This window comes from Vidua macroura, chromosome 5 (genome assembly GCF_024509145.1).
Source record: "Vidua macroura isolate BioBank_ID:100142 chromosome 5, ASM2450914v1, whole genome shotgun sequence".
NCBI classification, from domain to species: Eukaryota; Metazoa; Chordata; class Aves; order Passeriformes; family Viduidae; genus Vidua; species Vidua macroura.
Window position 1 is genome coordinate 60,540,430 of NC_071575.1, and position 12,272 is coordinate 60,552,701.

At 40.4% G+C, this 12,272-nt stretch overlaps 1 protein-coding gene across 3 annotated transcripts in view; it reads right to left on the bottom strand.

Annotated features, from left to right (window-relative positions):
• Positions 1–12,272, bottom strand: part of LHFPL3 (LHFPL tetraspan subfamily member 3) — a 258,434-nt gene that overhangs the window by 24,911 nt on the left and 221,251 nt on the right. For 2 of the 3 annotated variants that reach the window (XM_053977412.1, XM_053977413.1), the window contains one exon: positions 6,896–7,970. The exons of the other annotated variant lie outside the window; for it this stretch is intronic. In XM_053977412.1, coding sequence (XP_053833387.1) covers positions 7,942–7,970 — 29 coding nt within the window. In that variant the 3' untranslated portion in view covers positions 6,896–7,941. Of the gene's footprint in view, positions 1–6,895; positions 7,971–12,272 lie in introns of those variants that run through there. 3 annotated transcript variants of the gene reach the window in all.

The following is a 12,272-nucleotide window of genomic DNA, read 5'->3' on the forward strand; positions in this document are numbered from 1 at the left end:
CCCTGCACTTTCCAGTCTATAAAAGTTCAGCTGAGGCTCTTCATCCTCTGTAATTCTTGTAAAAAGAAAAAAAAAAAAATAAATACACACTGAAAAAGAGTAAAATGTGATGTGAGTTTTTTATGAATTCTGAATACAGATATATATGTATTTTGCTTTTCTACTTTGAAGGAACCTATAAGGGTAGAGAAGCAGTGAAAAGGGAAAGGAATATATAATTATATATAGCATATATATAATATATATTTTATCTGATGACAGCTCTCCCTGTGAGTACAGAAACACAGTCTAGAAATGACTGGGAAATCTGAGTATTACCTGCTGTGGTAGTTCCTCAGAGCTCAACACCAAGCAGTGACTCCTGTCCTGCAAAAGCAGCAGGCAGAGTTGTTTAAGAGCAGGCAGAGTTATTATTAAGTGTGCTCACATACATGCAATGCCATGTTATTTAACAAATTCATTTTGAAGGCCCATTGTCTAAGGCCTCTGAGAAGACTACCAGGTGCCTCAGTATGAAATGCATGAAATATATGTGTGTGGTGATACTTTCTTATTGCTTTGGGAGCTTCTCTGCCAAAAATCCTGTCCCAACTCTAGTGTTGGCTTTGGACTTCTTCCAGTTTACTTCTCTGGGCTTTGCTATATCCCCAGTCATTTCCTTCCTCAGGCTGTGCCTGTGTATGATGGCCCTGCCTCTGGTTCCTGTTCTCCAGCTCCTTTGGGAGTGGTAAGGGCCTGGGGGCATCACTTTGGGAGGCTGCACAGCCTCACCAGGCAGGAAGAGTTGTTGTTATTGCTGTTCCTGCCACAGCCTGGACCCTCGCATCATGCTTTTTCTCATATCAATGTATTAATGGGTTCTAGAGTCCCTGCATTATTCCTTTGGGATTAGGGATTAGTTGCTCCCAGCCCTCAGCCTGGTAATCCATAATCAGATTTCACCCTTTTATCATTTCTCAGAGCAAATGCTATCCAGGATGACCTAAATCTAATGTTCTGTTTCTTTAGGGACCATCCATTTTCTATGTTCTGTCGCCTTTGAAGATGCTCATAGTTATTGCATGATCATAGCTCATCAATGCCACATTTAGTATCATCTCAGAGTCGTTATTTCAGTAGCCTCCTTAACCTCTGCTTTTTCAACTAGAGCAATTTGGAGGAATGCTGACCAGTTGTGATTGTCTCCTGGGTTTGACTTAAACTACCTAACTTTCCCATTCATTCTGATGCCTCCTACTTCTGTTGTTCTATCCCTCCATTCCATGCTCCAAAACACCACTCAGAGTGTGTTTTTAGACACGCTTAAAATTGTGTTTTTAAACATGTGTTTTTAAACATGGTTTTAAACACACAACTTTTAAACAACTTGCAGCCTGCCTGGTTTATGCTGGAGCTGAGAGTGGGTCTGCAGGTAACACCAAGCTGAGTGGTGCACTTGGCATGTCTGAGAGATGGAATGTCATAAGGAGGGACATGGACAAGCTCCAGAAGTGGGCTATGGCAACCTCATGAATTTCAGCAGGCCAAGTGCAAGGTCCTAGTGACAAGACAAGTGATAATGGTTTAAAAGTGGTACAGATTGCCCAGAAATGCTGTGGATACCCAATTCCTGGAAGTGTTCAAGGCCAGGTTGGATGGGCTTTTAGCAGCCTGGTCTAATGGAGGGTGTCCCTGCCCATGGCAGAGGGTTAGAACTGGATAATCTTTAAGGTTCCTTTAAGCCCAAACCATTCTATGATTCTATGGCTCTTGGAGGGGGTAAATAGAAATTAGTGTCTGTCATATCTGAGAGATACAGAAGCCATCCCTTGGGAAATGTTGGGCTCAATAGGTCTGGGGAATGCTTATAAAATATTAAGCAAAGTTCTCATCCACAATTACAGAGATAAAGCTTATTCTCCTCAGTCTTGAGAAATTCAAGCAAAACCTTAGAAGTTCTCAAACTTCGTCTCAAACTTTATGCAGTGTGAGTTAATATGGTGATGGTTTGTTTCATCTCTTGGATTTTGCCCTGTCTCTGGGAGGCACAGGAGGGAACACGCGCACTGGTTTTGTTACCTTGATCTCTATGAAGGCAAATGCAAAGCTGCCTTTAAGTAATTAACTCCCGAGAAGGACGCCCGCAGAGGCTGGTGCGCCGTTAGATGGCAGCACAGATAAGGACAACATCCATCGGGCCTGGTACTGCTCCAGGAAAGCCTCTCCACTGCTTTCAGCATCTCCAAGGTACCTTGTGAGTGAAGAATTTTCACATTACTTAAAGCAAAATAAATTAAAACCGGTAAATGAGGATTTTCATATTATATTAAAGCATATAAAGTAAAAATTACCCCCTCCCCCCAAACAGTGATGGCATGTATTAAGCCTGAATTTCTTTCAGAATATCTGAATTATTTTATTCCTTATCCTTCTCAAGCATACATAAATTCAGCTGTTCTGACTAAAACAGCTCCTTTCTTGATGACATGTATAGTAGCTTATCACATAAAAGCTCTTCTAGAAAGCTCTGTCACCAACCATCTCAGCTCATGGCCTCAGGAGCATAATATTTTACATTACTTTCAGTTGCCATTTGAGAAACTCAACAAATACAGCAGACACTTAGTAGACCCTCAGAATATTCCAGTGACACTTCAACTAATTTCATTTTTTAATGGAAAAAAAATCAAAGCAAATAGAGAGGAGACCTAATTTTCTTTTTCAGACTGAATATCTAGCTTATTACTAATTTTGCATTGTGTTGGCTTAAAGTTATATAAAGGAGAATCAGGGTGCTAACTGCATGCCTGTAAGCCTGACATTTGTGCTGATATCCCAGAGTCTTGCCTGACATCTTATGCGAAAGCCATGCTTGAGAGTTGTCAAAGTGATGAAGTTCCTTGTGGGTATTCTCAGCTCAGTCAGAGAGAAAGAGAAAGGTTTTCTAACCAGGCAAGAGCCTGGGAAACAGTTGGGAAAGAATGTAAATAATTCTCTAATCTATCTTGTTATTCACATTGTTTATAGGTATGCTCTGCCGCTGTGCGTCATTCACTGCACACCAATGGTGTGAGATGTTTTTACTCTAAGACCAATGAAATTAGTCTTCTCAATGTTCTCTATATATACAGTGGTACATTTGAAATAAATCAGAGTTCATTTTCTTAGCCTTCTGATCTGGAGTTCTTTGTTCCCGTCCTGCTCAACAGTGTCACTTCCTGGTTTTTGCTATGGCAGAGCAAAATTCCTACCTTCCTGTGCTGGGATCTGACAGGAGAATCTTGAGTCTGTGTAACTGGTAATGTGGCTGATGATCTAGTGCATCTTCTGATGTTAAACTGTGGAAATACTTTTTAAAAAATGTGGTAATCACGTCAAAGAGACTTCATTCTAACATATAGGATTTTGACAATCTTTATTTCACTTTTCCCCTAAAAAATTACTAATAATATATAGTTTTGCTTATTAATAATCCTAACAGCTATATTAGGCTAATATAAAGCTACCTTGCACTTGACAAAATCAGAGTAATAATCCACGATGTTACACCAATTTAAAATTGGTTTGTGGAGATTAATTCAGCCCCAGCTCCTAGCTTTTTGGAGCATTTTCACTTCCAGGCTGTTTTCCCAGGTGACTGAGCTGATGTTCAAATTTGGAGGCTGGTGTCACACTGGTGATCTCAGGATGTGCCTTGCAGCAACTTTTGGAGCTGTTTCAAAAGGAGAAGAGCTTTGTAGTGTCTCATAGGCAATTAGGGGCCACATCTCCTCTTGGGAGTTGATGAGCATAATGTCTCTGCTTATACTTTTTTCCCCTGGAGATTCTCCTCTGGCAGAGGCGATACTTCTCTCGTCACTTTGTGAAGTGGAAAAGCTGTGTAACTGGCCCCCCATCTCCCCCCCTGCCCCTTGGGGTTATGAGACAATCTGGAAGATAGGAAGGATATATCACTTTACTTTTTAAAATGCAAAAGACATTTCAGAAGGCAGCGTAAAGTAACACTAAGCAAAAATTTAAGAGAGACAGATGGGTAATAGAAAGCATCACATCAGTATCTGAGCACTGCAAGCTTTGGCTTTGTGTTTGCAGCACCATGACACAAACATTATTTGATCTAAAGGGAAGAGTATTGATTTTTAAACTACATATTCTACCTTCTACATAATTCCAGGCCTTCTGTGAAAATATCTACTCAAATTATTAATGTAGGCTGCTGAGGATCACAGAAGGTGGAATGGCTGCAAGCATGCCTAATGTGTGCATGTACTGCCAGCTACTCCAACAGCAGGCAAAGCCATTCCATTCTGTACAGAGCTCCTTTGGAAGGAGAAATGTGTAAACCTCTTGGCTTCAGCACATGGGGAAAAAAGTGTTGCTTTCTAGAACTACCTCAGAACCTATTCAGCATATGGCTGTCTTTTCAATGTGTAAACTGGTTAGGACAAATCTGGGGTGGGTTTTTTATTTACTTTAAACTGTCTAGATCTTACTCCATTTCAAATCCTCAGAGAATCAGATGAAACTACTAAAACTTTTAAATGTTTGAAGGATATCAGAGTAGCAGTGAAAACAGACAGAAAGCTGCTGGGCCTGGCATTACATTTTCCTCCCTAGAACAGGGAAAGATGGACAGTGTGAGGGAAGCTGATCTATTACTCTGATTAAAATGTGTCAGAGCCTGGGAGTTTGGGCATAATTAGACCCCAGTCACAATAATTTCTGCATCATCTCCAAATGCAGATACTGCTGCATCAGCAGCATGGAAACAAATCCAGTATCTCTTTGACAAGGAAGTACTTACCTCCTGTTGGTGCAAACTCTGGAATGATGTGACAGCCCCTGATGGCTCCAGTGTACCTTCAAATAGTGAAATCAGGGAGTGATCAACTTCTGAGCTTTACTGTGGCATCCAAATCACTTGTTTGGGATTTCCAATCTATAAATAACTGAAATGCATTGCCTATAAAAATGAATAGCATCCTACAAACCTGGAAGTTCTCTAACCATAATTAACTTATAAATAATTTACACTCTTCTTTCTCTTACTACAAATCAAGTTTTATACCAGAGTAATTAGGAACTTTATATTGTTGTTCATATATGGATATGTAGCCAGGTACCAGAGGGTGGAGATGACTTACCAACAAGGTTCTCCTAGGAATTTGACCCATGCTTACAAATCCCTGCACTCATTAAGGGATACGATTCTGCTGGGACTTTACATACCTGAGGGACCTCTGTAGGTACAGATGTGAAGGAGGCATCCAGGCTTGTGTTTAGGAGGGCAGTGATCCCAACAACAGCTGCCCTTATCACAGATGAGCTGGAGAAAAGCACTATCACACTTTATTTTAGTATGCTACAAAAGTCATTATTGAACTTTATTAGGTACTTTAATACCAAGCATACTTTGAAGTAACAAAAATTATTATTATTACTTTTACAGAAAGTCAGGTATTTCAACAGTTTTCTTTACAGTTTTTTGACTTAAAAAGAAATTACAATTGACAAGTTACAATGGGATGGGAAAGTGGTAACATTTAAAAAGGTAAGACATACTACTCTTACTGAGTCAACATTTAATGATGTACATCCTGGTACGTCTCTCCCTTCTGACTGTGTACAAATTGTACATATTCACTGAGCTGCCCTGGCAGGGTTGTGATGCCTTGTGATGGCACTTCTTTTGCAATGTTTGTGTGTATTTAGAAAGGGCTTTTACATTACAACACCACCATGAGGCTAAACAAAATAATATAATACAGACAAACCCTGTTTTGGTGATTTCTGTCACAGCAAAAGTGCCATGACTGCAATAATGTGGGACAGAGGTAAAGTCAAGGAGCAAATGAAGATGGTGATATGAGAGCACATCCAGATAACAAACCCTTTCACAGGCTTTGAGGTGCGGGTGTGGTTGTGAGCCAACAAGAGCAGAAAATGAGGATGGGCTTCACTGAGAAACCTGTCTGAAGTGGGCCCTTAAATGAGTTTATGCTGCCTCATGTGTGAAGTACTTGGTTTTTACCTTCCATCCCCTTCAGGTCAATAGCAGGTTCTGGGAAGATGTTTATGGTGGTTGACTGATTTGGGTGGCGTTTTTGACCAGCTAGTGCTGGTCCTTTAGAAGTCAGAAGAATTTTCTACATCCAGTTACAAGAGCAGTTTCAGATTAAAAAAAGTGGTTTTTTTTTTTTTTTTTTTTTTTTTTTTTTTTTTTTTTTTAATGCTGCCCAGATTCACACATATATTTACTTGGCTGACATCCAAATGAAGTCAGTGCCCCATTGGTACCTTGGTGGTTAGATAGAAAAGTTACCTAATTCCCTGTATTTGTTTACTGGCAGTTTGTGTAAAGATAATTTTTCTTTTAAAAGTAAAATAAATTTTTTGAGATTCATGCACTAAATTCTGGAATAATTTGTCTTGTGCAGTCAATAGTTAAAAAGCAGTTTTAACTCATGTTTTCCTCATGTCTTCAGCATTTTGCATTATTTGGGATCAACACTAGTAATTAATTATTATTTTAGCCATTTTCCCTGAAGACCAAAGAATGAAGGAACAGGCTTTAAAACCCCTGAAGGAATCAGCACAGGAGTGCTCATTTTGCACTGGATAAATCTGTGATACACAGGAGAACCTAGAGGCATGTAGGGAGCGATGTGCTCCGGACCAGTCCCGAGCCAGGACAGACGTGTGCCTTGGTGGGAGTGTTAGAGAGGAGCAGAGAGGGGGGTCCCTGCCTCCCTCTGTTGCTCTGTGCCTGGTGCTTCACATCCAGGCCTTGCACTAGGAGGTCCTTCTGTGCCTACTCCTGTTTTACTTCTCAGTGTCACACTCAGAGCTGAGTGCGCTCTTTGGGACCTGGGAGGGAATGACTTCCCTGCCAGTGCCCCAGGGCTATTTGCAGGGCTATTTGCTATTAGCCCTCACATGGCTATTTGCACATGTATTTGTTTACTGGTCTCTTAATTTTTGTATTGAGTTTAAACTCAGGGGTTTACTGAGCTGTATTGAATTTAAACTTAAGGCCAGAAGATTTCATTAGATCACCCTGTCTGATTGGCATTAGTATGGGCCAGAGAGTGTCACTCCACAGCTGTATGGCAGAACAGGGAAAAGAAATGCCCTTGTAGTGAGCAGCAGCGGGTTACATTTAAGGGATAAATTACTTTCTTCTATTAAAAAAGAAATCAAGGGCTTTTATTTTGTCACTTCAAATACAAATAATTCTATGCATCTTGGGAAATTATAGCATTATGATATTCAGTCAGACATACCTTATAGTATATATGCTTCATAGAACTAGAATATAGGTCAGAAATAATTTTTGAGTCTTAAGTTTGTTACAGACATATTAATTGGAACACATATGCAGTAAAAATTGAGAAGCTTTACAGTTTTAGTCAACTTATTATACAGTGAAGTAAATGAAGTGCAGCAATGTAGCAGTAAAAGTTATGCTTTTTCCACTAGGTGATGGAAACATTCAGAGTCTATAAATGCTAATTTAAGAGAGATGTCCTAACAGCTTCTTGGCTACTGGGATAGGAATAGTCTGAAGTTAACTGCCTCTCTACTGTGAAAGGTTTTAAAGCTTTTTGCTTTCTGTCCGAATAAAAAAAATGACATTTACAAACCTCTTCAATGCATATATATTACATATGTTTATCTAGCAACAACTATACCCCTTTTAATTTATTCCCCAAATGTGACTTTTCATGCATGTCTTCTGGATGCTGTATTCAGCAACAGTTTCTAATGAGCTGGTGTGTAATCCGTGATTGCATTTCTCTTCTGAAATCACTTCCATGTCTGGCTGATCTATGTTTAGAAGGTGGTGCTTATCCATCAGGCATTTTTGCACTTGTCAGCATTCTTCTCTGTTGGAGGCCCTTTCCCAAGCTTCTTCCCATTTTAATGTTGATGTACAAAAGCTGTTATTCATTTGTTTTGTGCTCATTCTAGTGAGGATTGGCTTAGTAGGACTGTACAAAACAGAGAAAAGAGAGAAGCTGGTTTACTGCCAGCAAACATAAAAATGTTCCCTCTGTGCTTAGCTTAGAGCAAGCCTCTGACCAATATTCTAATGAACTTCATTATATGTATTTCCATTTGTCACAAAAAGTGAAAAATTGAATCTGTAGATAGGATTTTTAATCTGAAATTTTCAAAAATAATTTTTCATCTGCTAATTGACACAGGAAGTCAAAATAATGAGATTATTTAATCTAAAATTTGAGCAATATGAAAATAAAGATACAATGCATATGAGGCAAGAATGACATTTACTAGATGAATACCATTAATTGAGTTAATTAATTAATGATTAATTAATACTCATTAATTGAGTTTAAATCCTGACATTTCTCTTCCATATCAAAAACTTCTTTCCCTCGGGGACACAATTCACATTTGCAAACATGATAAAATAATACCTTGTGTTAAATGTTTTCAAATCAAACTCTCCCTTACAAACTAATTCTCACTGCCCAGCTTCCATGTACTTAAGCAGAGCTGCATACAGGCCAAGGGGACAGGGGCACTGGCACTGGGAGCAGGGTGACAAAGGCTCCCCCTCTTGCTGCAGGTGACAGCCCCTGAGCTGGTGCTTCAGGGGGCACCATTGGAACCGGGGCTCAGTGAGCAAATCTATTTGCAAGTTCCCCCGCACAGGCAAAGGTGAAAACCTGGCTGCCCCGGCATTCGGCAGTGAGCAGAAGGTTCTTGCACCAAATGAACTCTGCCAGTTCATCATTAGCTGGACTGTCTCAGACCCCTGAGACCAAGCCATGAAGTCCTTTGTCAGGCAGCCTCTCCACTGCCTCCTGTGAAAGGGTCACTGCTCAGGGGGTCTTACAAAGCCACATCCTGGGGGAAAGGATGGCCAACGTCATCACAACCCCAGTTCCTGTATTGTAGCCCAGGGGCCTCTGCAAGAGACTGCTGGAACGCAGAACTAGGGGTAAATCACTGTTTTTGTCACAACAAAAGAAAAAGAATGAATTTCATTGTGAAATGAAAGCAAACAAAGAATTTCAGGACTAGAAACACTTAAAAATATTACTGTAAGAAGACTGAAATATTTCATTTCCTCCCCCCATATTTCACGGAGCAGCCACCTTGCCTCAAATTCCCTACACCCTTGACTCTTGTGGTCACCTTGGCCTGCAGCTAATTCACTCACAGACCCAGAGAGATGGTGCCCCAGGGCAGGATACCCAGACCTTAAAGCCTGGGGTGGGGGTACCAAGATCCAGTGAGCCTGGTGATGTCAAACCCTTCTGCCATGGACCTTGGATGCCTGCTTCCCCATCAACTTCCAACAAACTGACATTTTTAAAGCAAAGTTTGTTTTGGAGGAAAATTCCAGACTTGTTCAGTATGTATCTACAGTCCAGATTTATTTTACAAGACACTTAATTGATGTTGCTGAGACTAGAAAGTAGCAAATAAGTATGTAAGAAGCATAACATGAGCTAGGGAGGGAACTGAAAAAGAAAAATGGGTCAGTTTTGTTTGTGCTAAAAAATTAATATGAAATATAATGTTCACTGTGGCAAAAATATTTTATGATGTGAGTACTTAATGGGATGGTAGTTTCCAATTGTAAAAGAAAGCTTGCCATTCATACCTCCTTTTACCCTTTGAAACATGTAGCAAAAATGAAGGATAAAGTATGGATGAGAAATGAAGATACTTGTGATAGATAAAATATATTAAAAATGGTCTGAGTCTGGAACTTTGGTGTATTTTATAAATGTGGTTACTAATGTTATTAGTGTGGTAATTAGTAATATAGGTAAACAGCACTACCAAATAAAGTGAATGAAAAAGTGCCTGAGCCTCTAATCTGTTTATTTTCTAAGTGAGATAAGGGGGTTTGTGAGCCTCTTAAACAATCCATATTTGGTGAAACTGAAATCTGGAGAAAGATAGCTTTGCGTGGTAAGAAGCACGCGCCTTGATACTCCTAGGAACAATCAAAGCTTAATAGATCTGAATGAGCCATTTCTTTTAATTAATTTTAATAATAATTTCATGTACGTGTGTTATTCAAACCCCTAACATTGCTTATTGGATTTCCAGAAGCACTCAGTGTTTCAGCAATAACACACTAAGACCTTTATTAATTCTTTGGACAAATTTTGCACGCAGGTATTATACACATGGAAATGAAATTTAGCAAATGCCATAGGTGCCGAGTTGACAATACATAAGTAAGTTATTCACATGCAACATGTCTCAGTCTGTTTTGTACCACACCATAGGCTTTTGTAGTTTTTTTTCTTAGAGCTACTTACAGTGCCGTTGCCTAGAAATCACTTAATGAAAGCAGTCTTCATGGAAGCTGTATTACCCAGCTACCCAGGTGCTCTGCTCTTTAGTTCCCTATTTAAAGTCTTTAAAGGCTGCCTGCTAGGCTGACCTCACCACAACGGGGTTACTACTTATAATTGACACTCTCAATTAGGGCAATCACTTCTGCTGACTGCAGAGCTGGGGTATAGTCAGCCTGGAGGGATTTACAGCATTTTAGTGTTTATGTACATTTCAGAAAGAGGACACTGAGGTTTGTTTGTGGTAAAGATGAATCACAGTGAGATTTCCAGGTTGCTCCCTGACAAGATGTAAAAGACATGCTGAATTTCAGATGGTCCATTCCATGCTGTTACTGTAAAGTCAGTAAAATAAACAGTAAATATAGAGAGAAAGGCAGACCTTCTAGATTTGGGTATATATTGTCTCAGACAACCGTAACACTTTACACTACTAATTGTCACCAGCCAGATTGAAATGTTCTTTGCCATGTATTTGACTGGCATCTAGAAAATAACACCTTTCCAAGTGTTAATCTTTTGTTGCTGACTCCAAACACACACAACTGCTTTGCTAAAGAGCAACTGGCATTTGTGGTGACACCGAAATTGGTACAGTTACAAAACCACATCAGCTGGCAGAAAGCCATGGGTTAATGAAATACCAGAGATTTCCTCCCAGGACCTCCACAGGATTCCTCCAGCCTAAACATCATCTCTGCTGAATGCTCGCACTGTGAGTAGTGTATGGGAGACGATGAAGGATGAGAGAAACATTGATTCTGAAGCTCTGCAATTGAAAATAGACATGCTGAGGCACCTTGGACAACGCTGCTGTCTGGGCTGTAGGCCAAAAAAAATTGGACAAGTTCAGTTTTAATGAGGTGATGGAGTTCTCACCTTCCTGCTTATAGAACCACAGAATCATTAAGGTTGGAAAAGACCCCTAAGACCATCAATTCCAACCGTTAACATAGCACTTCCATGTTCACTCCTAAACCAGAACTCTAAGTGCCACATCCACACACGTTTTGGACACCCCTAGGGACAGTGAATCCAAGATTTCCCCGGGCAGTGTGTTCCAGTGTCTGACAAATCCTTTGGTGAAGAAATTTTTTCCTAATATCCAATCTAAACCTCCCCTGGTGCAACTCAAGGCCATTTCCTTTCATCCTGCCACTTGTTACTTGGGTGAAGAGACCGACGCCCACCTGGCTACAATCTCCTTTCTGGGAGTTATAGACCATGATAAGGCCTGCCCTGAGCCTCCTTTTCTCCAGACCAAACACCCCCAGCTCCCTCAGCTGCTCCTCACAGGACTTGTGCTCTGGACCCTTCACCAGCTTTGTTGCCTTTTTGGACACACTGATCTGGGTCAGCTCCTTATAACCACAGGTAGATGGTTTTGTTGCTTACATCAGGGTTGGTGAAATGCTAAGTGTGTTAAAACTCCACTTGTAGCCACTGCAGCCCAATACTCAAACAGGAACATGTATTTATAGCCTGGACAATATCCAGGTGTATATAATTAAAAGGCATGAAAGGCAGATAGATGCCCAGCTGCACAGAACAACCAATGAGCCATTATCTCCTATTTCCTTGAAGATAGTCTCTTTAGAACACATAACAAACCCAGTTTGAGAGGCCTGAGAGAATGATTTTATTTTTCATGTGATGAGAGAGAGGATTCATGTATATTCCCATTTCCCTACCTACTGTGGGTACCTTTTCCCTCTTGATGCACTGAGCATCTTTTGCCCTGGCCGCATGGGAAGATGCTTATCCATCACCTGGAGAGAGACCCTGGGGCAAATTGTGCTCTTAGTAAACAGCCAGGCACCAACTCAGGTCTTCTCCAAGAATCCTGGTGATCCAAGCTGAAACTCTAGCACATGTTTTGGAGAAGCTGTCCACAGATCATACTGAAAACAGCTGTACAGCCAGGAGGAGAATAAATAGTGCACTGCTGCC